This window comes from Agelaius phoeniceus, unplaced genomic scaffold (assembly GCF_051311805.1).
Source record: "Agelaius phoeniceus isolate bAgePho1 unplaced genomic scaffold, bAgePho1.hap1 Scaffold_115, whole genome shotgun sequence".
In the NCBI taxonomy this organism is placed as follows: Eukaryota; Metazoa; Chordata; class Aves; order Passeriformes; family Icteridae; genus Agelaius; species Agelaius phoeniceus.
Window position 1 is genome coordinate 1,310,413 of NW_027509878.1, and position 27,510 is coordinate 1,337,922.

A 27,510-nucleotide genomic window follows, 5' to 3' on the forward strand; every position below is an offset into this window, starting at 1 on the left:
TTTATCTATCTTATCCCATATCTAACAGATAACCAGTGATAACCTTGATGAGATAATGCCCTCACAAGAGTGAGCTGTTTCAACATCAGAACATAGGAGCCTTTTTTAAATGAACAAAAAGGGGGAGATGTCATAGACAGGTAGAATAATGATAAAAGAAAGGCCCTATGAAATCAGGCCTTGTTCTGCCATGTTAATAGCTGGCCTGCCATCACTTCTGAGTGCAGCTAAGCAGTTACAAGTTCCCATGTGAAGCCATTGTGAGAATGAGACTTTGTGAGCAATCTGTTCTGAGGGTGAAAAACAAATGCACCTGCAACAACAAGGGATTTGTCCCATGAGAATCAGTGAAGAGAACAGGTAAACGATACAATAGAGAGATCTGATGCACAAGTAAAATCTATTTTATTAACCAATAATAGAATAACTGATAAGAAATCTCTGAACTAACTAAAGTTGCACACAAGGTTTTTCAAACTGTGTAAAATGAGTTGCATGAATAAAGAAGAAAGAGTTCTCCAGCTCAGCTGGGTCCTCTGGGATTTCAGTTCCCCCCTTCTTTGAGGCTTTGGGTTCCTCCTTCTTTGGGGCTTTGGGTTCCATCTTCTTTGGGGCTTTGGGTTCCTTCTTCTCTGAGATTTTGGCTGCCTTCTTCTCTGGGATTTTGCTTTCCTTCCTCTCTGGGGCTTTGGTGTCCTTCTTCTCTGATGCTTTGGTTTCCTTCTTCTCTGATGCTTTGGTTTCCTTCTTCTCTGGGGCCTTGGTTTCTTTCTTCTCTGGGATTTTGGTTTCCTTCTTCTCTGGGGCCTTGGTTTCTTTCTTCTCTGGGATTTTGGTTTCTTTCTTCTCTGAGATTTTGGTTTCCTTCCTCTCTGATGCTTTGGTTTCCTTCCTTTCTGATGCTTTGCCTTTCTTCCTTTCTGATGCTTTGCTTTCCTTCTTCTCTGAGATTTTGGTTTCCTTCTCTGAGATTTTGGTTTCTTTCTTCTCTGGGATTTTGGTTTCCTTCTTCTCTGGGGCCTTGGTTTCTTTCTTCTCTGGGATTTTGGTTTCCTTCTTCTCTGGGATTTTGGTTTTCTTCCTCTCTGTGGATTTGGTTTCCTTTTTTGGGATTTTGGTTTCCTTCTTCTCTGGGGTCTTGGCTTTCCCCTTCTCTGGTTTTGGAGGTTGCTTTCCCACAGAGACACCCTTCTTTTCCTTCTTCTGCCTCTCTTCCTCCTCTAAGGCTTTTGCCTCCTCCTCAAGCTTTTTAGCTGACTGTTTCAGCTCCCTTCTGCAGACAAAACAGAAACCATGGCTGAGAGTCCCTACCAGAAACTTGGGCTCCCTAGTCCTGGCTGCCCTGCACTTCATTCCTTGACCCTGAGGCCATTTCTGTGAATTCTCCTCAACCCACAGAGGCTGGGAACATCCCAAGTGAGGCCATTGGTGGAAGGGGACCTCCAGGACCAGCCAAACCTCAGCTTTGCCATCAGAGGCTCTTGACTGTGCAAGCTCCCTCTGAAGGCACAGCCAGACCCCTCCAGCCCCTGCCCAAGGCTGATCCAGCAGCTCTCTGTGCTGGTGCCTGAAAACGCCCTTTGTCTCTTGGCTTCTCAGTTTAGAGCAGAGCACAGATTGCTGACATCTGCTCATCTCTCCTACAATTCTTACTCAGCTCATTCAGCCCCCTTCCTCCTGGGCATAGCTGAAGCATGATTTTAAAGAGTTCAGATTTCAGCTGAGGCTTAGAAGCAATTCCCATTGATCAGGATGTAAGTTAGACAGGCAGACCATAGGTTAATGATTATGAGATGCTTAAGCCGGAGCTGAATGTTCTATTGTTTACCATGAGGAGCTTCTTTCTAGAAGGAAGTGGAGGAAGTGAACTGTTATAAGAACATCTTGAAACCAGGAGAACAATGCTTAGCACCTGGGCTTGATGTCAATCAGTCACTAAGCAGGGAACCTTGGATCGTGCCAGAGGGTCACAGAGACCTGATGAAGACATTCCTGACTTCATCCCTTAAGACCACAGACCCAATTCGAGACCCAATTCAAGGGACGAATTGCACAGGTGTGAAGGACCAATGACCTCATTTGAATACAGAGCGGGGATGGGAGGTGCTGGGCTTGTGCAGATGTATTGTATGTAAGATCTTGGTCAATAAAGAGAGGGCAAAGAACCTTGGGCAGCGCGGTCACGCCTTTTAGGGACGGCTCTGGTGCCGCCCGCCGGTGTTAATAAACACACCACTGTCTAACTTTAATTAGTTAGAGAGTCTGTGTCCGTGACCTTCAGTTTTAATGACTCCTAGCCTGCTCCTTCATGAGAACAATGCTATCAGTCAGAAAGCAAAGGCTGCAGGAACTCCTCTCCTGCAAGGCAGGCTCTTGTCAGCCAGATTTCCTGCTGGAACCCAGCTGTGACCAAGCAAACCAGTGCTGGCTGCCATGGAAACCATTGGAAGCAGCCTCGTCCCTCTCCTCCCCATGAAACCAACTTCAGCCTGGCCTGAAGAAGTCCTGATGCACAGGCTGGCTTGAAGCAGCCTCCACTCCCAGCTCCACCCTGGGCCTGTGTGTCCTGAGCTGGGCTGCCTTGCTGGAGCTGAGCTTCTCCTGTGCTTGCCCACGGCTGCAGATGCAGGGGAGCCTAAAGGACATGAGCTTTTCTGGCTGCTGTCCCAGCATAAGGAGAACCCTGGCAGATCAGCATTGCAAGGGCTTCATCTGGGGCAGCAGCAGGACCCAAAGCAAGGTTTGCTCTGTGCCCCACGCCTGCCCATACCACAATGCCACTGTTTTGGTGAAGAAGGGAGATGATGAAGAAGATGCCACTCAACACCATGCACTTCAAGCCACCTCTAGAGGCAGTGCCAAGGCAAGCCCAGAGCCCAGCTCCCTGCAGGCAGCAGCTAAGCCAGGAGGGCTCAGCACTCAAATAGAGAAGAAGATGTTCTGTCTCAAAAGGAGAAGGTCCTTCCTCTCTTGGCAGCCAGGGAGCTCAGAGTGGCCCTCCCTGTGTTGCTGCTGGCCCTTGCTATGCAGCACCTCTGAGCTCAGAGTCCTTGGAGCAGGGAAGCCCTGCAGGGACAATAACCCATGGAAGAGCAGGAGCCCATGGAAGGCTGACTCACCTCTCCCTCAGAGGGGCCCGAGAGCCACAGTTGATCTCCCGGGGGCTCAGGGAGGAGCTGACACGTGAGGCCTCCCCAGGCACCAGCCCCTCGTAGCTGGGGCCTCCCTCCACGTGGCACAGCTCCGGGACACTGCAGGTGCTGCTGAGGTGGCCAGAGAAGGTGGAGGAGACCTGCTGGCTCTCTCCTGGCTGCAGCACACCTGGCACTGGCAGGATACTGAAAGCCTGGGTGGAAGACAGGAGAGATTGAGGTGCTGAGCATGGAAATGGATGCAGAAGAGCATCTTGGAGCAAAGTGCAGCTGTAGCCAGAGGGGCCTATTCCCCAAACACTGCCAGAATCACCCTCACCTCATCCTGCATCCATGCCACTGACCAGTGCAGGGACCATGGGGAAAATCTTCTCCCATCCTCACGGGTCAATGCATTAATTAGTACATTACATGAAAGTGACCTGGGATGTCTCCTGGCAGTAGAAATTCTCTCTGATGCACAACTTGCCTTTAAAAAGTTTCAAAACTTCCTGCTTTTAGAAAAGGAGGAGACTCAGAGTGAGAGCTCTTGGAGCTGAGGGAAGGAGCCCAGCCCCGCTCATCTGACTCCTGAGGCTCTTCCCCTCTCTCTCTGATTTAAATGCTGCTTTCTCAAGGTGCTACAGCAAAAGCTCCTGCAAAAACTTCCTGTGGAGCACCTGAGGAGTTCCAGGGGGAGCAGTGCCCTGCACAGGTGCTGCACAGCATCCTTGGGCAGCCCTACAACGTGTCCTGCACGGCCTCTCCAACAAGCAGCTGCTCCAGCAGCCCTTTGTGATGGGCCTGCAGGGATGGGAGGCCCCTCTGTGGCCAATGCTGAGGGCCCCCAGCGGCACTGGCAGCTCCAGCCCTGCTGGCCACACTGACAATGGGCAGTGAGACAGATTCCCTCCTGCCTTCTCCGCTCCCAGGGGAGCGTGCGCCACGTCCAGGGAGCACCTGAATCCCTCCAAGCCTCGTGGCAGGTGAGGGTTTGCAGGAGTTGGTGCTGGCACCTGGAAAACATGCCATTTTCTGTGCTGGGAGGAAGAGACAGCCACTTTGCAAAGTCTCCCTTTGTGAGACAGCTTCAGGGCCAGCAGTGCAGCAGCAGCTCTGGGTGAAAGCAGAGCCCTGCAAACAGGGAGTCTGGCTGCCTTGGGAAGAGGCTCCATGGAGATCAGGATCATCCCAGCTGGCTCTGGGAAGGAAGCTGGAGGTCTTACCATGATGATGCAGAGAAAAGCCTCATCTTAGTTTGGGAAGGAAACAAGGCAAAAAAAAAAATCCCCCACACATCACAGGTCTGTAGGTTCTGAGTCAGCTTCTCCAAGGAAAACTCTCCTATTTCTCCCTCCCACACAGCCCATACCCAGCCACTGGCCCTGCTGCCCAGCCCACTGTCAGTGCACAGCAGAGCAGGGCAGCAAAAAGGGAGCTCAGCATGAGCATGACTTGGTGCTGGCAGGCTGGGGAGGCAGCACAAGCAGTAGGGGTACAAGAAAATCTACCTCTGCTCCTGGAGATTGGGCAAAACCCCACGATTCTTTCAGGGCTGTGGCTGCCTCCTCCACATTTCTAATCCTGAAGCGTCTCCTTAGAGATGCCGAGGAATCCAAACTGGGTCTCTTCCCCTTTGGTGGTTGGGGTTGGAATTTAGATGGGTAAGGCTCACATCTGGAAAAGAACACAACTATGAACAGGGACCTGCAGTGGGAGGGAGGGACACCTGCACGAGCAGCTCCTGGCCAGGATGCAGCCCCTGGGTGGGTGCTGGCACGTTGACCTGAGAAATGGTTTGATCCAGCCCTTCCCAATCCAGGCTGGAGCAGGTCTGTTCTAAAGGCAGCCCAGGGATGACACTGAGCTGCTGCAGCAGCTGCAACTGCTTGCATTGAGCAACTACAGAGGACAGGCATGAACACCTGCTGGGGATGCAGAAAGCACAGTGGGAGAGGGAAAGACAGAGAAGGCAGCAAAAAGGTGAGATCTGAGGCACCGAGGGGCAGACCCAGCCAGTGCCCAGCCAGCAGAGCCCCCCCAGTGCCCAAGGCCAGAAACTCTGCAGCTCCACCAGGGATTTATCAGGAATGTTCCCCTGACACTGCTGGGGGCTTGGTTGACATTTCCCAACTCTCCCAGGCGACTCAGGTCACATTCCCCATCCATCCATCCATCCATACATACACAGGCTGTGGTGCTGGGATCCTGCCAAGCTCTGCCAGCCTTGGGCTTGGGGAGATTTCTGCCAGCTGTCCTGAGCTCCGTAGTTGTGCTCTCTGTTCCAGGAAGCAAGCAAGAAAGATTTAAAATAAAAAAAAACACAAAACAAACCACAACAGGGAAACCTAAAAAACCTTCAACAGCTCAACCTTGCTCAAGTTATTTCTTTAGGGACAGCTACCACTCTCCAGCTGAAATGCTGGGCTTTTGGGAAAAAGAAAATTACATGTTCACCTCCAAATCAAAAAGGATTAAGGTAAGAGAACCTTTCCAACTAAAAATTATTGGCCCAAAGCTTTTACCTTTGCAAGAAATCCCTTGTTAAGACCAGGCTGACAGTTAAACAACTGGTCCTTCTGGTGGGGAGAAACCCTCCTCTCTAAGGGAAGCAGCCTGATAGTTGAAAGCAACTGTTTTGTCAAACTTCAGGCTCCCTGGCACAGCCTGCATTGCCTGTCCTTCCTGTTCACTGATTTACAGGCAGTGCCACAATGGCCCAGGTTCCGATGTCTGGTGCCATCCAGGGAATTTGGCATTGCCATTTCCATATGTTTTAATAGAAGTTTCAGTCCTTGCAACCACCCTTCAAATGCCAGCTTTCCTTTCTTTTACAGAAAGCTCAAGGTTCCCAGAAGTCTTCTGACGTCCTCTTTTGTGCTCAGAGGGATGACATTTTCAAACAGATGTTTCCAAAGTTAACAGCATTTGAAAGAAGAATGAACTCAAATGCCCCTGGATTCCAGCTTAGCCGAGCTCCATTCTGTGTCAGACCCTGAGATTGCCACCTCTAAGGCAGGAGCTGTTTGTGCCCCCCATCCCTCCTGTCCTTCTCCCCAGCAGCCTGGGCCTGTTTTCCCCGGCAGAATCCCTGTCCCTGTGCACCCTGCCAGGAGCAGCTGCACACAGGCTCACATCTCCCCTTGCCCTCACCAGTGGGTTTCTCTCATCCCCGAACACGCCGATGACAACGTTGGTGCGATGAGTGCCCAGGGCCTGCACTTCCACCACAACTGGGATCTCTGCTGTGCTCTGGGGCTGCACAATCCCACAGGGCTTGGGGCTGGAGTAGAGCACAGCAGAGTCCTCCTTGCGTTTCTGGAAGGGACAGAATGAAATGCAACTTCAGAGGCACCTCTGGAGAAACTTTAGACTCCTTAACATCCACCGCAACAGCAACTTACACACACGTTTCAAACTCCCCAGCACAAAGGTAAAAGGCACACACAAGATGCAAGAATTGTAGGCTTAGCACTCCCAGGGGAGCCTGCAAGGAGGCTGCCAGCACAGGCATTGGTGTCTGTGGATGCAGCAGCTTTTCACAACCCTCTCAGATCTCCCACATGAAAACACCCTGAAGACCAGAACATCAACTGTTTCCTCAGGAGCTTCAACTGCCTCCTAAAGTTTACAGTCGGGTAGGATGCTGCTCTCAGCAGATCTATAAGACTGAAGAGAAACCAGCAAGTTCTTATCCAAACCCTTTTTTCCCCTGATAATCTCCTCAGTAATATTTGACAGAAGGAGGTGGATGTGATGCCAAACCTGGGGAATGAGCCCGTAGCAGCCAGGAAGGTGGCTGGGATTCCTAATGATGATCTTCCTCTCATACGGCACCTTCAGGTGGCACTCATCGTACATCAGGACTGGGGAGGACACTTGGAGCTCAGGAACGAGACATCTGGGCAGAGAGATGACCCCAGGGCAATCAGAGATACTGAGAGAATGGAGAACATTTCCCCCCAAAGATTGTGCAATGGAGCAGAACACACTGGTCACTGTCAAATGCACACATTGAACAGCCCTACAGGGATAAATTGCCTTCTACCTCTTCCCACTCCAACACGTCTTGTCAAGGAGGGGCAAACCCTGAGAGGCAGCACCCAGAGGCTGCCCAGTGCCCCAGGCAGAGCACATTGAGCCACAGCTGCCTCAGCCCCTCCTTTACCCAAGAAGGCTTGCAAGGACTCCTGGAACAGTCCCAGTGACCCACGAGCTCTGGGGGAGCCATCCCAACAAGGATCAGGGCTCCCTAAGGCTCAAGGAACACACAACTCCAGTGTCTCAGTACAAATGACTCCCTTCTCTCCCATGGTGCTGTTGCCCTGCCTGAGAACTCAGCTCTTTGCCCCAGCCCTGGAGGGCACGAGACAGCAGCTGCCCCACAGAGGGGCTGATCAGCCCCTGCCAGGCCCTGCAGCTCCCTGGCTCCTTCACTGCACAGCTCCAGGCCCTGCCTGGCCCCAGCTCCACCTGCTTTACAGAATGGCAGCCCAGGCACTGCCTGCATGGCTCTGCCTGGGACAGGGAACAGCACCAGGGAGCTGCATCCCTCTTGGCATCACACTGACACCCACAGCAGCACAGCAGGGTGGAATTCTGCTGCAGCAAGAACGACTTTTGGTTTAAGTCTGAGAACATTAAAGCTCAAAATGGGAAGCACAGGGAAGGAGAAAAACTGGAGCTGACCTGCCACATCAAGGCTGCTTTCCCCTCATAAGACCTTGCCCTCCCCACTCTTGCTGGGAGCCACTTTCCCCTGTCATGTGCCCTCATGAACAGAACCAGACCCTGACTCTCAGCAGGCTGCCTGGTGTGGCCCAAACCAATGCAGGGTGGTCACAACCAGCACAACTCCATCTCTTGCAGGAAGAAGGAGAGGAGGCCCTCGGGAAATTTGTTCCACCTCAAGCACCAAAACCCAGGCCAATCAATGATACCATTCCTGGTCCCTTTAGAAAAGGGCCAGGACTGTGCTGGGCTGTGAGCAGGGGTGCTTTTCACCACAGGCTGCTGTCCAAGCACTGCTGTTCTCATGTCCAGCTGGCACAACATGAGGCCATTCAGCAGCTCTTCTCCTTGGCAGCTGCAGCCAGCAAAGCCTGTGCAAGGCAGTGCCTGGGGGAGGCCAGGAAGGGCTGGTACCTGGCTGTGATGACCACTGATGCCACTCCCTCACCAAAACCCTCCAGGTCCACCAGCAATCTCCTGTAGAATTCCATCACGGTGTTGGAACACAGGGTCACCTGGTAGAAAAAAGAACAGTCAATTCTTCCTTACAAAAGCTCATTACCCACATGTGACATCCTCCAGTTCTTGAGGAAGGATTTGGCTTTAATTCTTCTGCTGGTCCATGTGTAGAGCACAGTCTCAGAGTAACAAAAGCCTTCTGGCAATAGCAGATTTGTTAAACACACCTTGCTATCACAGCATAGGTCAGCTTCATTAAAACATTAGACTAAAGCTCTACACACCACTGTATTCAAATTAAGGGGCCAATTTCTCATCTGACTACAATGACATAAATGCAGAGGAAATCTGACTTGAACACAATGAGTTCAGCTTTACAGCAGAAGGCTGAGGGCAAAGTGTGGCCCAGCAGGTGCTGGGCAGTTCATGGCTGCCATGGTACCCAGAGCCCGGGCTGGCTCTTAGAACTCCGGCACCATGCCAGGAGTGGGGAGCTGCCCCAGGGTGGGCATTTACCAGAGGCAGAGCCCTCAGAGCCACTTGCTGTACAGCGCAAGAGACAAGCCACCACAGGGACCAGGCAGAGGAGAAAGGAGGAGGCTCTCTGTCTTGAAGTTCCACAAGGAAGGGTTTATTCCAAATAAAGGAATCAGAGGCACAAGAGCCCTGGACACTCCTGTGCAAGGGCTTTTGTAAAAATACAAATCAGGGGGTGGATACAAACAGCAAATCAATAGGGAATCCTCAGGGGAGGAGTGAGGGGATTACATCAAGTGTCTGGGACCACTGGGGGTAGGAGGGTAAAGAGGATGGGTCACATGGCCAATGGGGTCTCCAAGAATAGGGGAATTCCAAAGGGGTATTGCAATCAGGGATTGGCCCGAGGTTCAAGTGGCAAAGAAGGTTTGGGAACAAAAGGGGCTGGGTTGCCTAGACAGGCAGGGAAAAGAGCTGGAACAAGGGGCAGGGAACGGCATGAGGGACAGCATTGAGGGAGGGTAAAACACAGGCGTGAGCCAACTCAGGGAGAACATGGGTGTACAACAGAACAAGGAATCGATAAAATCAATTTGAACCGCAACACATGGCTGCAGAGGTTTTTGTCTCCACTGGAGATCCCTGCAGTGAACACAAATTTTTCTGCTCCTCAGGAGAGGGAAAATGAGACCAAGAAGAAAAGCTAACTGCTTTATACAATGACATCTCTCTGACAGCCACCTTCTGCCTTCATCCTTGCTCTGCCCACTTGCAATCAAAGAAATCGCTCTCAAAAGCAAAAGAATGGCTTCAGCACTTGACCATATGGTATTGATCTCAGTGTAGGATTTTGGAAACAAACCAGTGCTCCTTGAGGAACATCCCGGGTAAGCCAGCTAGCAGAGGCCTCCCAGCAGTGCAGATCTCTCACTCCCACGATGCTCAAAGCTGGCACCAGAGCTAAAGCCCTCCCACACTCCAGTGAAGCTTCAGCCCTGGTGCTGAAGCATCTACGGCTGGATTCTTCCCATACCTCAATGTCCTGGTGTCCCTGGGGGAGGATGGTTCCTTGGCTGGGATTCATTGTGAACTCCCTTGGCTCCACATAGAAATGAATTCCCTTCCTCCAGGATGGGTCACCTTCTTTGCGTATTTGATCAAGGCTGTCCACAGCCGGCTGCGTGCCATCGTCCGACATGCGGAGCTTGAATGTCACGGGCACCATGGAGCAGTTGGTGAGGCGACATCTCTGGGTATAGGGAAAGCCTAGGAAAGGACACAAATATCCATTCAGGCACCCATTATGGCATGATCCTGGTGGGAATATCCTGCCAGGATAAAAGTGAGATTGGAGTTTAGCTCTTTATTTTCTGAACTACAGCTCACCGAGAAGCTGCATGAGGAATTAATCATCACTGAGTTCCCTTGGACACTGATTCCAGACTGCAGCCTTGAAAATGCCCACTCCTAGCCCTGCTGAACACTGCAAGCTTCTCTCTTTGGGAGGGGAAGGAGCTCCCTCCCCTGCCCCAAACCAGCACCAGTTATCTCTCAGTGATGAGTGTGCACCCAGACCCAGCATTTACTCTGAGAATTCAAGCTGTCAAATTCCCTGGTAAGTCTGCCAACATTCCCACTGTTTTCACGATACATAAACAGTGAGTTGTCATTGAGAAGAAGCTACAGCAAAAGAAAATGAGGATGGAATCAGGAACTAGAATGTGATGCACCTTAATGCAGTTTCTCTCTGCAGGACCCTTAAAGCATCTCTTGGTTTGGGCCAAACAGACTGAGCACATGACAGCTCAGAGTCCACTCAACTGGGGGCAAACCCCAGCCTTGGTTTGAGATTAGCAATTAGGAACCATGTCCCACCTCACCCAACAAACAGGGACATCACAGCCATGCTGCTCACTGTGATTGTGCCTGCAAGGGGATCCCCACTTTGGCTCTGAGATTTGCTTTCCATCCTGCAAAGCCAGAGATACCGCCACACATGGTGGGGATCTGTCTTTTAAAGCAGGACAGAGACACTAGAAAATACTGCCTTTCTATTCCTTGGTTCTATTGGATCTCACAATGGCAAAATGCCCCCTGAGGCAGCAGCAGTTGACAGCCTGAAGAGGCTGCTGGGGCAGACCAGGAGTGAGGGATGCTTTTCTGTTGGAAGGCACAGATCCCTGACGCTGTGTCCCAGCCCAGGCAACACTCACCAAAGGAGATGTCCCCGAAGTCGAGCTCAGGGAGGTCGAAGTGTAAATTCGGTCCAGTGACGCTGCCCCTGGAGGCCGAGGACAGAGCAGGAAAGGGCTCGGTTAAAGGCATTGCAAAGGTCCGGCTGTCGTGGCTCAGGGCACAAAACCTGGGCTCAGGGCACCCTGGGGTTCCAACCAACACAGCACCGTGTGCTCAGCACAGGGCCCTGTGCACAGGAGGCAGCTCAAGCCAAGTGGCCAGCAGCCAACAGCCACTGATGGGCAGGCAGGAGAAGCCCCTGGGATGCTGGGGGTCCCATGAAGGACCCTGAACACACACCCAGACATGGCTCCGTGCCTCAGTTTCCCCAGCTGCAATGGGATGGACATCAAGGTGTCCCCACAAACTTCTGTAAGCAGCCTTTCCAGCCACAGGTGCCCTGCTTTGCTCCTTCTTAGCTGCAACTGCTGTTCCCATGGAGGAGCTTTCTCAGGAGAGTTTGACCCACACAATCATTACAGACACAGTTCTGAGACATGAATCCAGGGGAGCCCCAAACATCCTCTGAAAAGAGCAGCAACAGTTCTACCCAGGGGACAGGTGAATCCTAGAGGAAAGGACTGGTGAAATGTTCCCTCTTGATTTCCAAACTAAAAAAGCAGCACTTTTCCTCCAAAAACAAAGCCAGCATAATTGTTTCTCCACTATGGGCAGACCTACTCACCACTTTTCTCTTGCCAAATAATAACTTCCTTGTTCCTTTTTATCCATCTCCCTTATCTTATTGGTACAATCAAGTGCAGATTGCTTTCATTTCTTTACTGCCTTGAGCCAGTGCCCCCCAACAGCAGGAGCCCAGCTCCAAAGCTGCAGAGCAGCCAGCATCAGCTCTCCTGCTTCCACTCCATTATCCCAGCAGCACATGGCTCAGGCTGGCAGGGACAAGGCCTCACGCTGCTGTGGTGCTGAGGACTGAGCTCTGCCTCCCCTGTGATCAGCCCTTCTCCCTTTGGCTGGGCCAGGATTGTCTCCTGCCATGGCACCAGCCCATGGGATGGTACCCCTGTCCTTGGCACAGTTCCTGCTGCACAGTTCCTGACTCCCACATCAGCCCTTTGCTGGCTGTGCAAAGGAGGCACCAGAGCACTCTGTGCACAGGAGCTGGGAGCACAGCTTGTCCCCCACAGCATGGCCATGAGAGGGGAGCTGAGGCTGCTGCTGCCCATTTGGGATGGATTATTAATGGAAGTTTTTAAAAACACTGCTGCTGCTACAGAATCCCCCAGGCTGGCCCATCTGCAAAGCCCTGGGGGCCTTGCTGGGTGTTCAGGTGGGACATCCCAGAGCAGCTGCTGCCCAGAGCTGCTCCATCCCACTGCCTGCCATGGCCCAAGGCAGAGGGAGATCCCTGCAGGGAGGAGTCATTGCAGCTCCTGGGTACCACACAGGGCAGGAGGCATCCTGACACTAAGGCAATGCCAGGATCACAGCAGAGATTAAGACCTCAGGCATCACCTTTTTTCTCTGCTCAACCCCAAAATGAGGTAGGTGGGGGATGTCCCAGAGACAGCTACAGATGTGCCCACCAAGCTCCCAGAGTCCTTACCTGATGGTCAGGATCACAGGTGTAGGAGATCCAGCCACACTGAACTGGAATTTTTCCTCAAAGCTCCCCAGCACGGTGGTATGGAAGGAGATCTGAACAGTCTGGGTCCCACCTGGTGCAATCATACCCCGCTCAGGCTCAACCGTGAAGCAGAAGTCCACATTTGTGGTTGAAGGGATATAGGTGAAGGGAGCATCAAGAGCTCCTTTGTTAATCAGTTCCACCTGCAGAAGCAAGAAAGCAAAATGGAAATACAGGTGGAACCTTCCCTTCTTGTGAGTTATTGTCTAATGATGCAATGAACACCCAGCAAAGGCAGAAGATGCTTTGTGCTGCTGAATGGCAGAAGTCAAAAGATACAACAGGACAAGTTCTGCCTTTGGGTTTTCATGCAGAGCAGTGGCAACTCCACAGACCTGCAGTCACCCTGGGCTTATCCCATGGACACAGAGCAGTGCACCTCTGCTCAGCATCACCAAGCTCATGGGGAGCTGGCCCTGAGAGCCCTGAGTGGGGTGATTGCAGCTGCGGAGTGAATCACCCCAGAGCTGCTGCTGCCCCAGTGAGCACAGCTCCAACAGCACCATCTACTCATTCACCTTTCCCATACCATGGAAACAATTCATTGAGAATGAGGCATCAGCATCAAAATGTACAGACAGCACCATCCTTTGGTAAGAAAACTCAGCGTGTCTTTCCCTTCCCCAGCCGCGCTTTTGAAAGTGTCTGGCATGCTGTAGTGCCTCATTTTCTACCTCTTTCAGTTGCTCTCTCATGAATTTTTTGCAAACTTGACACTGTTGGGGGGGAGGCAAATAGGTAGAAAAATCCTTTGCTTTATTCCCAGGAACACTTTTCTCCTTCCAGAGCCAGAGATGCACCAAGGCTGAAGTGTGGTGAGGGACTGGTCAGCAAGGGAGAGAACTCCCAAGCCCTTTGCAATGGCCAGCACTGAGCCAGGAGGCTGGATGGATTTCCTGTGACTTCAGCAATAAGCAGGGACACTTGACTGGAAGCTGTTTGCACTGGGCTGAAGCTCAAAGGCAGCCAGTTTGTTGCAGCTGCTTCTGCAGAGCCCAGTCCAAAGGTGCCTTGTGTCTGGCACTGCCACAAAAGCCTCTGAACATGCAGCTTTTTGACCCAGTGTTGGTTTCATGTGGCAAGGGGTTGTTTTGCAGGAAGCCTCCCAGCTGATCCCTAAGGAAGGCTGCCCAAAAGCAGGGACTGGGGCTTCAGGAACAACAGACACACGTTTCTGACCCCCCAGGTTTGAGCAGTACATCAAATATTCCCTGCTCACAGCTGCCCAGGTTGGCAGCAATTCCACAGCTCCACCAGGCTTGCTGCTGCCTCAGGAGCCATCAGGATCCATCCCAAGCCCTGCTGCTCACCTCATAGACATAGGGGGTGTAGACAAAAACATTCCCAAGGTTCAGCGTAGGAGAGCTGAGTTCAACCAGGGGTCCTTGGCCTTCCCCTCTGAGGCACAGGGGCAGCCTGATCTCACGGCCTGGGGAGAGATGTCCATTGCAGTACAATCATTCCCTCTGTCACACTGGATTTTCCAGGCTGCCTCAGTGCTAGTCCCTGACTCTGAGCTGGATGTACTCATGCTTGGAGCTACCTGCTCTAGGGGGAGGTGTCCCTGCCCATGGCAGGGGCCTTGGCACTAGATGATCTTTAAGGTCCACCCCACCCTCATCATACTGTGATTCTGTGGTTTCCTTCCCGTGCACCTAGAGGAGCTTTGAAATCCATTCAGTGCAGGCACAAAAGCTCATGATGAGTTTGGCAATTACCAAACTACCTGGGCCAGGAGCACAGGCCTTTGTTGCCCAAGTGCTCCCCTTCTGACACTCAGCACTGTGTTCTGTTTCCACAGAGTGAGAGCTGCAAGGGGACAACTCCCACACAGGCAGAGAAGCAGCTGCTGGCCAAGGGTGCTCCTTCTACAAACACCCTGTGCTCAGTGGGGCTCAGCCACCTCTGCTCTGCTGCTGTCTGGGCACTGGGAGGTGATCCAGGGCCAGGGAGCACATTTCTAACTCAGCTCCTTCCACCTGATGATGGATCCATGGCAAATGGACCCATCCTGGAGGCCAGGGGCCTGCAGGGGCTTAGTGCTTGTTCACTAAAGCTGTTCTGCTCTGGAGCTCTCTGGCCTTTGAGGAAATGCTGGCAAAGCCGTGGCATGAAAACCTCTCCCTGCACTGCCTGGGCTGTTCTGGGATCAGTAAGGCAGAGCCAGCATTCTGAGCCCTGGCCTTGCACAGGAGACTCCCTGGAGGCTGCAGGGCCAGGGGGGATGTGCCAGCACTGCCCTGCTGACCAGGGACTCTTGCCAGCACTTCCATGGGAGCCCAGTGGGCTCAGGCTTGCACCATGGCTTCACTGAGGGGGACAGGAGCAGGGCAAAGGAGCTGCACCTGAGACATGGCAGTAAGCCACACTTTGATACTCCAGTGCTTCCAGGGCTTTGAAGGTCACCGTGATTTCAGCCGAACAATTCGGCCCAATTTCTCCCTCCTACAACAGAAAGAGACAGCAAAGCATTGCTCTTCAAACTCCACATTTCTTGTTTCCAACCACAGGCCTGTAAGCCTTGATTGAGCATCAATGATGAGTGAACAACACAAGCAGCCAAGGAAAGCCTCCAAACCCAGCTCAACACAGCGCTGGAAGCTCTCAATGCTCAGCTGATCAGCTGCCACTCTCCACAATATTCCTGCTGCTCTGACACAAGCTCTTGGTCCCATCATGCTGCTGTCAGCTCCATGGGATGTAAGTGCCACTGTGCACTGGTGGCTCTTGGCCTTAGATGGGCCATAGGAGTAACCAAGAAGAGAACATGATCCCCTTCCTTGAACTACAGATATTAGTTAAGCTGTTTTGAAAGAAAGCAGAGGTTGGGATTATTCTGGGCTTTACTGCAAGATGAGAAGGGATTTTGCTCTGTGCAGACACCAGGCATTCATCATCTCTCCCAATGCCAGTACTCAGAATCAGGGCTCTGGCTGATGGGAGCACGTGGCAGTTTGCTTGCATCACCAGAAAAGGAAAAGGTTTTGTGTCCCTGTGTGCAGGAGAACTCCAAAGGCCCATTTCAGCCTTGCACCCTTGTGTCCAGGCTCACACAAGGATGACACTGGAAGGGACACTCAGCAATAGTGCAAGGCATGGTTACAGGAGGGGATTGGCATTTCTGTCATTAACCTTGGGCTGAATTTGGCCTCCTTTTGCCAGGGAACCATTGCAAGCTTCAGGTCAGTGTGTGAGCTGGCAGTGCTCCAACAGCCTCTGCTGAGCCCCACGTGTGGGGGGAGCCCCTGCCTACAGGAACTGCTCCCTGTGACACTGCAAGGACACGCACACAGGGCCTTGAGCTCCAGCCTGGCAGCAGAGCTGGGCTGTGTCAGGCTCCCAGCCCTGCCTTGAGCCTGCAGGGCACAAATGCTTTGAGCAGGGAGCTCTGCAGCCGCTCCAGAAACTCCACATCCTCCCTGCCAGCACATGGGGCCAGCTGAGGATCTGCCCAGTGACTGCAGCCAGGGGAAGGGTGCTTGGGAGGAGGAAGAGGAAGAGGAAGAAAATGAGGTTCTCGGGTGTCACTTACCAATGGCTCAATGAAAAAATTTTCACTGGCGAACAGCAGGGGGTCATCTTGCACCTTTGCCTTCTTCTCCTGGACCCTGCTTCTCAGGAGGGCAGTGTGATCTTCAGAAAAGCCCTGCACCTTCTCTACTTCTTTCTCCTCCGTGAAGTTTTCCAGCCACTCCTCACCCGATGGGTGCAGCAAACGACACTGCCTGCAGCCCCAGGGAGAGACAAGGCCAGCTGATCATTTAATAAGCCACAGATTTGCAGAGAGAAGTGGGAGTGCAGGAGAGCAAAGCACTTGGGGAGGAGCAGCAGCAGCTCCCCAGCAAAGGCTGAGCCAAGCCACGAGGGTCCCACATGGATCAGAGGATAACTTGTTGTTCACTGGCACAGCAGGGAGTTTCACCCCACACTTGCAAGCTCAGGAGAGGTTTCCAAAGCCAACATCCCTCCAGAGAAACCTCCTGGCTCAAAGCCTCTGCCAAAACTAAGGGAGAATCCACCGACCACCTCAGCTGGCTTTTCCTCCCACTGAGCTGCTTGGGGGATGCACATAAAGGTCACAGAGCATCCCACCTTCCCTGGGAAGGGGAGATGTTGCCAGGTCATGTAGGAAGAAGATTAGAGAGACAGGAGCCCAATTAGAACCTGAGGAAATCAGTCATTGCAACCAACCTTTCCTTCCCAAAATGCCATTCCTGGTTGGAGTATAAATGGAACTGGAATGCTGAGTGCTGAGCTCCTGAAGCCCAGGGACACACACCCCAGTGCCAGGCATGGTTTACTTGGCCTAAACCATTCAAAAGCACCAACACCCCCCTGAGGCCATAGGTTAGTTTCAGTCTTGGGCCATATATCTCACTGAAATGCATCTTCCAAACCAACCTCCTCTTCTCTTCATAGTCATCTTCCTCAGAAGGCAAAGCCTTCCACTGGAAGTGGGCTGTGATGTTACTCCTGTTTTCCAGGAACACGGTTGTCTGGTATGCCATGGTGATGAAGGTCTTGCCAGCCTCCACGGAATTTGTGCTCAACACAACATCAACATCTACAGCTTCTCCATGGAGCTTTGTGTGGATACTCTCTTCACCTGGAACAAAGCAAAGGGGAGTCTTTGCTCAGCTCACTGGCTGATGGAAGCACAAGGAACAGAACAAATCCCAGGGCACAAAAGAAGGTGTCACAGTTTTTATCTGAATGAGCAGTTCTGTGGATCAGTCCATTTGTCACATCCTGACAGCTCTGTGTGTAGAGTGGTGAGGATGTCCTGGGCAGCTCCTTAAACCCCTTGTTTCTGAGTGTGTTTGTAGAGCTTTGGCCCCAAGGTGACAGGATGGACAGTGGGATTGGTCAGTGTGCTCTGGTGACCCACTCAGATCACTGGGATTTCTGCATCCAAGTCCTTCAGGTGACAGGGTGAGGAGCCCTGTTCAGCCCTGCCTGGCCCAGGGTCTCCCTGGGCATCCCACGAGACTCCCATCTCTCCTGATCCCTTGGATCCCTTGTTGCTGACCAGCAAATATGCCTGGGGGCAGGTGGGCAGCAAAAGGAGGCCCAGAGGAACAAGTGAAGTGACAGCGCACAGCAGGAGGGGACACAGGTGAGGAAACACAACCAGCCTGGCTCTGCAATATGACAAACCACTCTCAAATGAACACCATGAAAATCATCATCATCATCTCCCTGTCCAAACCCACAGCCACATCAGTCTTGAAATATTTTCTATTGTTCTGATCTCAAAAACCAAGCTGGCGCATTGCACATTAAATAAAAAAGGGACAATAGAAAGATTAATAAGTACAGAGCAGCTTCTACATTAAGACTGAATGGGATTCCTCAGTCTAGAAATCAAATGGGAGATAGATGTGAGAGGTTTGTAACAACATGAACAGCCTGGGAAATGGGCACAGGGAAAAATTGGTCTTGATTTGTCACCAAACAGGAACTTGAGGGCCTGAAAATGTTATTAGACAGAAACTACATCTATGTGTAAGGGCCACATAGAAAAAGGATGTGTGACAAGCCAGTGGAGAAGCAGCATATGGGACAGAGGTGTGCAAGAAATCCATTGCATTGGAGAGAGTCTGATGGAGACCTCACATCCAGCACGGCCCAGGAATCAAATAAAACTTCACCCAGGCATAGCCACATGGGAGTGGAGAATCAGGGATCCTCCTTCCTCCACTCAGCAACTCCCAGCAAAACAGGAATCAAAAATCTTCACCCTTTAGACGGGATCCACTTTCTCAAGCCCCTGATCACCAAGGAGTTTTCAGTTTTCTTGGGGGTAAAGCTGAACAGGGAGGTACCTCTGGAGGGAATGCAGGGGGAGGGACAACAGGGAGCCATGTGGAGAACTGTCCTGTGCCCTGCAAGGGCCAGCACTCACCTGTGTTGCAGCACAGGGACCCAAAATGTTCCCCGTTGGTCAGCGCATGAAATGTCACTGTCACCTGCATGGTGTCCCCAGCAGCCAGAGTTCCTGCGGTCGGCACCACGGAGAAAGGACTGCAACACAAAGAGAGGGATCAGGGCTGGGGGGACACCTGGCCAGGAGATTCCTGCTGCACTGCAGCTCCCTTGGGCAAGCAGGGAGCAAAGCAAGCACAGGCAGCAGAGGACAGAACAGACAGGCTCAGAAACAGCCACTGAGCCACTGCTGAGGAGATCCAGCCCTCACAAGATCCTGGGGGTAAAATGACCTCAGCTCCCCCATACTCTGCATCCAGCTCTCTGCAATGAGGCTCAAGGGTCCCACTGCCAGCAATCCCATCAGAGAATGGTTTGTGAAGAGCACAGAGAGGCTTCAGAGCTATCTGCATGCAGAACTTGACACTGACTGCCTCAGGAATTTCTCTTTTCCTGCTGCCTATAAACCTCATCTCAGGAGATGCAGATGTTAGGGCACTACCTGTCCTGGGATATTACAGCCTAGGAATCAGACAGGGAGAAGGAACTTTTCCTTGAAGACCAAGGAATAGTTACAGTTGAATTTGCAGTGTGATTCTTTGGTTTATTTGGCCTTGAAAATATCCTGATTTAGCCTAAAAAGGGCACATTTAATCAACATTTCAATGAAAGCTGCTCTAAGAAAAGGAGCAGTCAAAACTCTGAAAGAGTGCAAATGCAGATTAGAGCAATAGAGTGACATGGAAAGCCAAAAGGAGGATGCTATTTACAGTCTGAAGGAGCCCATGCCAGCTAAATGAAGCACCATGAGCAGGAGCACATCAAGGAAGCAGAACAGGAGGTTTCTGTGTGTTTACCAGCAATGCAGTCTGGGACTGTGGCTTGTTATCCAGGCTGGTAACTGTTGCTTGGCCCAGCAGAGAAACTCTGTGTGAGGTGTTGGAAATGTTAATGCAAATGTGTTGGTGCACTTTGGATTTAACAGGAGCCATCAGGATTGGTCACCAGGTAAAGAGCTCTTGCCTGACAAGCACAAGACTCTGTGCTTTGATGCTCAGGGACAGCTCAGGGGAAATGTGCTTTGTGCTCTTCTCCAGCCCCACTGAGGAAACAAAAGTTCCTGGCCTGGGTGCTTTGCTGCTGGTCAATCTGTCCTTTCAAAGTCTGTTCTGGGGAGTTTGGTGATGATTACATCACACACAGAAATAAAGAGAACATCTGGCAAGCTGAGCTTGATTGATGTCACTTGCTTCAGGTTCAGCTCATTCAGGACCTCTTGCTGCAATGATGGGCTGAGCTGTTCCCATTCCCACTGGTGAGACCATCACTGGCTGATGGAGAAGCCTTGGGCCAGCAATGTTTATGTGCTGGACGTGAGACTTTGGAGGGAGGGGAGGAAAGACAAGGCCTCAGCAGCCCCAGAGCCAGATCAGTGCACGTGCTCCTGCATCTGCCCCGGGGCTGATGCCAGCACTGCTGCAGGTCCCTGCTGGGGCTCGGGGGGATCAGTGCCTGCTGGGGGCAAGGCACGGGATTTTCTTCTTATTCTTTTGCCAGAAATTCCACCAGAACAGAGAAGCTGCCATTTAAGGGAATCCCTGGCCACACTTCAGTACTACCTTCCATTCCATTCCATTCCATTCCATTCCATTCCATTCCATTCCATTCCATTCCATTCCTTCCCACTGCTGCCCCATGTTACATGTTCCTGCCCTCAGATGGCAGGATGGGAATAACACTCCTCGGGGTGACTTCAGGGGTGACTTCTTTCTCTCTTGCCTGAGAAAGAAGGTATCTTCCTCTTTTCAAATTATCAGGAGAAGAGGATCCAGCCAAGTCCAGGACTCAGTTTCAGGACTGAAAAACTCAGTGCAAATCAGCCCCTGCATCTCCTACATCCCTGGGCTGTACCCACTAGACTCCTCTGTTCCTGCTGTAGCAGTCATCTGCATTTCAGCCAACATCACTAAGCTGTTCCCTGAGCCCACAGATAGAAAAGCTGTGAAGGAGACATCCCTGACACTGTAAGAACCAAATGAAAACCACTGCCAAGAGATGGGGCTGGCAGGCTAAATTTTGGCCTTTTATCTGTTAATTGTGAGCTGTTCCTTAAGACAGTTCTCACCCTGTTAGAGCTGCCCTTTCAATGAATCACCATTGCACCCAACAGGCAGAAAAGAGAAGCTATGGAGGGGGTTTTAATAGGTTGTTTTCTTCTGCTTTTTAACTAGGTCCATTTGTTTGTTTGTTTTCTTGTATGGCATCTAAAGACAGGTCCAGATCTCCCAATGGCACCTTGCAATCCCCAGGCACTGGTCTTGCTTTGAGCAGTGTGTCTGCTCAGATGATTTCCAGCAGAAATTATTCTGTACTTTTATCTTCTAAATCAGCCCAAGTGCTTTTCACATCTTCCCTAAATATCTCCTATTTCCTATACACCTGTGCATATACCTATGGGCATGTGGTACATTGAGAGGCATTAGAGGAGCTCAACCTTCATGAAAGCTCCCAGTGAAGAGTTCATGATCTTTTGGAAAACATTTAACACAAACCAAAAAGAAAAAACAGCAGAAACACAGGAACTTCAGAGTATTCCAAAAGAAATCTCAATGAAAGGGGGCACAGCCTTATTCAGAGATTTAAATCATCTGTTTGAAATCTTAAACTGGCTTTCAAAGGTTCATCATGGAACAGAAAAGGCAGCTGATGCTCTGAGGTGACAAGGGAAATCAGAGCAGCTTTAGTAACAGGAACTGCACCAGCTGCCCACAGCACAGCTCATGTTGGGCATCTGATGCAGGGACCACTGAAGAGCCACGTGCCTGGGGCCTCTCAGAGAATGGGTCTGTTTGGCTGGCAGTGGTGAGGAAGCATTTCAGAAGCTGCTTGTGCTCAGCAAGCCAGCTCCCAACGTGTTCCAGCACCCTCCAGGAAATCTGGGACAGAGAAAGCTCAAAGGCTGCATCCTGCTAAGAACACTGAAAGCAAGAGCAGATGCCATCCATCCTGCTCACTTCCAGCCAGGGCTGCAGGGCAGCAGCTCTGATGCTCTGGTTCCTTTGCTGCTCTTTCCCAACTCTGCTCTCACCCAAAGGTGATATCCTTTGCACAGGGACAGATGAGCTGCCTCACCTCTGGGTGCTCAGCTGGTAATGAGCTGTCCGGTTACCGACATTGCGAACCAGCAGAGTCTTCTGGGTGCTGTGCCTGACCGGACACTCGGAGAAGTCCACCTGGGCAGGGAAGTCCAGGATGGCTCGGGCACCGATGGCCCGAATTGGCACAACGATCTTCTCCTTTGCCATGATACAGGTGAGCTCATGGGAATAATCCTGCAGGAAAAGAAACTGGCTCAGCACAGGGCATTTAGTGCCATCCCCGTGGCAGAAGAAAAACCATTTCCTGTAACTCATCACTTGCATCAATTTGCCGGGCATCAATTTACCTATTCCACCCTAAAATGAACACTGAGTTTTTCTAATATGTCACATTTTAAAGGCACCAGTGCCCTTTGCAAAAGCTATCCCAGTGGCATTAAGCTCTTGTGTCACTTGGGTCATACGGAGAACTGCCCTAGGCCACCATCATTTTCACTCACAAATTTTAATGATATTAAATAATTCCTAAGCTCCTTCTAAGGAACATGGAGCTAGGGAACACAGCACATTCCTCTTTAGGTTTCTATATTCCCACTGTCTGAGAATAGGACAAAGTGTTCAACTGACTCTAAGCAGCAAGAGGAAGATGAGAAAACAGCTGCACCCAAAGAGATCCTGCACCTCTGGCCTGGTGCAGAAACATCAGTTGGCTCAGAACTCCCCTCTAACTTTGCCTCTCCAACCAGGTCAGGAGAAGAACAGTGCTAAGAGGTTGCAGGATGCTGTTGGAAAGGGCCTCTCTTTGTTTGCCTGCAAGGCTTCCTCCCTTCCATGCCATGTCCTAAACCCTTCTGGATGAACAAGTCTCCAGATGCCAGCAGTGAGATCAGACTTGCCAGGGCCTCAGCACTGCCGTTCAAACCTCCATGCAGAAGCACCTTTGGCACGGAATGGGTGCCAGCTGACAGAGCAAGCACAGTGACAGGCATGAAGACAGAGCCCCAGCAGTGCCACTGCCACAGGCTCTGGGCCCACAGCTCTGCCTGCAGCTTGTACCTGCCCTACACGAGCTCCTTCAGGCAGGTGTCCAAGTCCCCTGCAGCTCAGCAACCTCCTGCTGACCAAGGGCACCCAGAGCCCAGTGTGCCTGTGCCAGGCTGGGCTCACGGGCACAGCACATCCTCTGCCCTGCCCCTGCAGCTGTGCCCTGGTCACCTGTGCTCTGGGACAGCACAGCTGCAAGGCTGCAGAACAGAGGGGGTGAAAAAGCACCGTCTTTGCTCCAGCCCAGGGGCAGGCAGAGAAGCTGTTGGCAGTCAGGAAGGAGGAAAGCTCTCTGACCTCTTTGTCCCTCGAGTGTTTTCCATAATAATGAAACCCCTTCCACTGGACCTAGAGATGGCTGAACAACTGTCAACATCTCTTTGTCATTTTCATCCTGTTCCCTGTGCATCTTCCCTTGGGAATGCTCAGGGATGTGCAGGGAGGGGAAGCAGAGCCTGTCAGGCCTGGCTGCAGTGCCTGCCAGCAGTGCCAAGGTGTGACTGGCTGCTGCAGGCTGCCTGCCCAGGGCCTGGAGCCCAGCTCACAGCATGCAATGGGCTGGAGCAGAGTGCAGGGAAAACAATGGCTGTGGAGATCATTGTGTGCTTTGGCTCCTCCAGCCTCACCTTGTTCTCGTCGGGGCTGAAGCGGATGCGCACAGGGGCAGAGGCGCCTGGTGGCACGATGTGGTACACATCACTGGGGCAGGCCAGCTGGAAGTAAGGTGAGCTCTCCATGCAGACCTTCACCATCTGAGCAATCTGCAGCAAAGACATCACATGATGATTTTGCCACTTGTGGAAACGAGAGGAGACCTGTCCGTGCCCTGCTGACATCCCTCCCTGGCCCCTTTTCCAAAGCACTTTCAGCTGTGCAGGCACAGGCACATCATTCACAAGGCTGAGCTTGAATCCCTCCTGTCTGGCTCCAGCATTGTGGCCAGGGCCAGTAGGGCAGTGCCTGGTGGGAAGGAAGGGCCAAGCAGGTCAGCACCAGCAGGATGGAGACAGAGCACCTGAACCAAGTCATCTGCATATTCAACAAGGCCAAAAAACCTGCTGGCTTCTGCCTGCACACAGCCACGAAGTTGTCATGTTCCAGGGGCGAATGTGCTACCTGAAAGCAAAGCATCAAATTGTCCTGGGGGAAGGAAAAAATTCCCTTCTAGCAGATGAGGTTTGGGTAGGGACGTTGTGGAGATAGAGTCATGCAGGCAGAGCAGCAAGAGAGGAGACCAAACCACTGTGGCCTTACTGGGAGTAAAAGCAAACCTGAAAAGCAAAAGAAGGAACACAGCAAGGCAACCCCTAAAACAAGCAGATGGCAAAGAGAATTTAAATGGGCAGTAAAGCAGCAAGGAAGAATCATCAAACCATGAGAGCAATCAGCTGGCCAAAAGTGACAGAAACACAGACAGGCTGTGCCTATTGACTCTGGGCTTCAAAGGCATTTTCTGCCTGGAGAAACATGACCAGCACTGAGTGACAGTGTGGTTCCAGTATGCAAAGCCAATCTTGGCTCTGCAGGGCTTCTTGCTGCCTGTGCAGGCAAGCTGGGCTGCTGGGCATTCCTGCCTGCAGCCAGCAGGCCAGGTGCTGCCCTCTGGGATTCACAGACACAGCACACATGCATTTTCTAGCACACAGATATCATCAACCCCTGAGCACCAAAATGCTCTCAGAAAGTCTAAACCAGATGATTTGGACTCCCTCCTGTCTCTTCCCACCAGCCCACTCTTGGCACAAGGCTCATTTGAGAAATGTTTCCCTGATGGAAATTCCAATGGTCTCTGTTTTCCTCTTTACACTGGAACACAACTGGTGACATTTTTCAACTTTTTCCCTCTCAACTCTCTTGGGAAACTGCAAAACAATCACAAGTGAAGGTGAAAACCTCCAGGAGCGTTGGATGTGCTGTGGTTCTTCAAAGGGAAAGCAGAGCACCGTGTTGCTTTTGGAAAAGCTGAGCAGAGCTGAATGAAACTTAGCAGGAGCCTGAAGTGGCACCTAAAGGCCTCCCACTGCTTCTGCTCCATCACTCTGATTGCAGGGCTCTTTCAGAACACATTTCCTGCAGTGCCAATGCCATGAATGAGAAGTGATTCCAGCATAAAGTGGAGAAGACTCAGCCCCTGAGCTGACTGTGAGCTGCACAAAGGGAGCCAAACAGGCTGAGAGAGGCAGAGATTCCTACCAGGAGCCAAGATTAACCAAGGAAACCCAGGATGTGCTATAGCTCAAGGCAAAGCATGAGAGCAGGTAAGAACTGTACAGGCTCAACATTCCTACCAATCCAGAGCTTTCAAGAGCAGGAAACTCCTTTGGCATAGATACCATCAATGCATGGCCAAAATCAGGGGACAGTTCCCAGCACAGGAAGATTTCCACAACTTGCAGAACAAAGGTGCTGAGACATTTTCTTCTGGATGTGCTGCAGCAGATAACTTGCTTTGCTGTACACTGGGGGAATGACAGCACTCTCCTCTTCCAGCACAGTGTTAAAGCTCCAGGTGCCAGCACTTACCTTGTCCTTATTCATGATAGACAGCACCATTTCAGAGACCTCATGAGCAACGACGTTCTGAAATACCAGCTCTCGTGGGGAAACCCCAATCACGCTCCGTTTCGGGGGAGCTGGTGACAGCTGGAGAGGCGAGAGAGCAGGGAGAGGTTCAGCTGCTGGGAGGAAAGTTCATGAAGGATCCCTTACACTGATCCCCAGTGAAGCACAGACTCTGGGTGAGCATGTGTGCCCAGGACACACTGGGCAAACTCTGGCTCACCCACCTCTGCTCTGAGCTGATCAAGAACTGCTTGATCAGCTTAGAGCAGGCTCAAGCCAAGTTGCTCTTTTGATTTCTCCAGCTTTCCTTCTCCAGAATGCCAGGCAGCACGTTCCTTAAGCACAGCCCTGTGCCCACTGGTGCACTGACTGAGCACTCATGGAGTAAGTAAGACCTACAAATTTACATCAGATTCAATTTTGGGATGTCCTTTACTCTGAGACAGGGAAACTGAGGCCCACACAACTGCAAATACCTGTTTTGAACTAGAACTTAAGCATCAGTAAGAAGAGAACAGTACTAGAGGAGGTGTGAGAGATGAGGTGGTATTTGGCTGAAGCCAAAAGGTTTTTAAGTGAAAGAATGGAATTTGTTGGTACTATGTGTTGTTTGTAGTTTGGATTTGTTCAGGTTGGTGTGTTGGGTGTTGCTGTGAGTTGGCAGCACCAACTGGCTGAAGACCTGACCAAAAGGAAGGAGGATGAGAGGAGAGGGGACAGAAAAGTTGGTGGTCAGAGAGAATGGAAGTTCTTGAGTACCCCTCCGGGGAAAAGGGGCCAGGGACTGTCCCAGCTGGGTACAAAGGGGATACAAAGATTGCTTTTTTCTTGGAGGGTGTGTTTGCTCCTTTTCGGGGGCAGGCAGACACACGCCTCTGTGTGTGCTTGCTAAGAAACAGTTTTCTTTTGCTTTGATGATTTTGTCCCCTTTCATTGCATTTAAAAGTTACTGCCTTTCTAACAGAGGTAAAGGCAAAAATAAAGTCAGGAAGTCAGGTAAAGGCAAAAATGAAGTCAGGAAAAAGACAAGTGAATGAGGATATAAGACAAGGGAATGACAATGCTGAATGAGGATAAGGTTCAATTATTTTCTCAGCGACTTGGGTAAGAATAGAGTTGGTATCTCCTTTTTCCATTAGCTTTAAATGGGTGCTTTCTTGTCATTATTGCCATCTTATTTAATACCATTGCAGAGGCATGTCTGGAAAGACACAACAACAGCAAATGCTTCTGGACCAGAGACATTGCTTTAAGAAGGCTCTGCCCTGCTTTGTCTGCCTTCTCCAGTCACACTGTTGTTACACCAGAGACACAAGCAGGTCTTGTGTGTGACTCCATGAGGAGACACAGTCTGCTGAAGGGAGTGGCTGCAGCACACTGGGCCTTAGTTGTGCCTTTCCCTGAGGTGTTCCCAAGGCCCCTCTCCAGGGCAATCCTTAACCTGGATTGTGTTCCGTGTCGCTTGCTGCCAATTTCCTGCTCAACAGCCCACCTCGGTCACCTACCCCTTTGCACTGTGCTTTCTACTGAGCCAGTCCTGCCAGAAAAGCAGCTTTAAACACACCTCTGAGTAGGCACTGATCCAGATAAAGCACATCCATTCCCTTCTGCCCAGGGCCAGTCCCCTGTACATCTGGCAGCCTGCAAAATCTAACACCCCCTCAGGGTCCCAACACATTGTTCCAGCCCAAAGCAGTAATGCAATTTGTTTTGCTAAAGCTGAAGTCATTCCTGCAGGTCCTCGGCCTCAAAGGCCAACGCTGCCACTGTGGAGGGAATGCTGTGACCCCAAGCATTTGATGGTGACCACACCAAAGCAAGAGGTGGCTCCTTCAGCAGGAGAATGGCAAATGGCAATTTGGTGCCTTTGCGTCCTCAGCCTTCCCCCCCTGGTTTTAGCAATGGCAGCTACACTCCAGCACAGCCCAGCAGCTTCAGCAGAGGTCATTTGTGTTGGCTTAGTGCAGATCAGGACTCCCAGTCCACCACTCCCAGCAGTTTGCAATGACAACAGGACCTGGACACTGAGGTCTTTTGCTGGAGGCGAGCCTGTCACAAGCACTCACCCTCTTCAAACTTCATGTTAAACAGAAAGGAAAAGAGCGGGAAAAGGCTACCTTTGGACGAGTCTCACTCATGTCGACACATGGGCCAATTCTGGGCAGAAAACTCCCCCCAGTGCTGGCCTCCTGCTTTGAGT

The 27,510-nt window shown here is 51.5% G+C and overlaps 2 protein-coding genes across 2 annotated transcripts in view; both read right to left on the reverse strand.

Moving 5' to 3' along the window:
• Nucleotides 1-27,510, reverse strand: part of LOC143693058 (olfactory receptor 14C36-like) — a 188,277-nt gene that overhangs the window by 46,137 nt on the left and 114,630 nt on the right. The gene's annotated exons all lie outside the window — the stretch shown is intronic.
• Nucleotides 1,663-27,448, reverse strand: LOC129130572 (hydrocephalus-inducing protein homolog). The gene is made up of 16 exons (XM_077173110.1): nucleotides 27,428-27,448; nucleotides 25,272-25,391; nucleotides 23,375-23,509; nucleotides 21,739-21,938; nucleotides 18,587-18,705; nucleotides 17,083-17,287; nucleotides 16,214-16,406; nucleotides 15,027-15,126; nucleotides 13,992-14,110; nucleotides 12,601-12,824; nucleotides 11,012-11,079; nucleotides 9,832-10,064; nucleotides 8,277-8,377; nucleotides 6,964-7,032; nucleotides 3,120-3,263; nucleotides 1,663-1,687 (listed from the first exon to the last, which is right to left on the reverse strand). Exons 1-16 carry the CDS (start codon nucleotides 27,446-27,448, stop codon nucleotides 1,663-1,665), a joined length of 2,076 nt encoding a protein of 691 aa, XP_077029225.1.

What these genes read in the sequence shown, in the direction of transcription:
- LOC129130572 (XM_077173110.1), bottom strand. Translation starts at nt 27,448, where the DNA reads ATGAGTGAGACTCGTCCAAAG. An exon ending in CTATCATGAATAAGGACAAG is followed by an intron (nt 23,510 to 25,271) that starts GTAAGTGCTGGC and finishes TCTTTGCTGCAG; the next exon opens with ATTGCTCAGATGGTGAAGGT. An exon ending in ATTTTTTCATTGAGCCATTG is followed by an intron (nt 15,127 to 16,213) that starts GTAAGTGACACC and finishes TTTCTGTTGTAG; the next exon opens with GAGGGAGAAATTGGGCCGAA.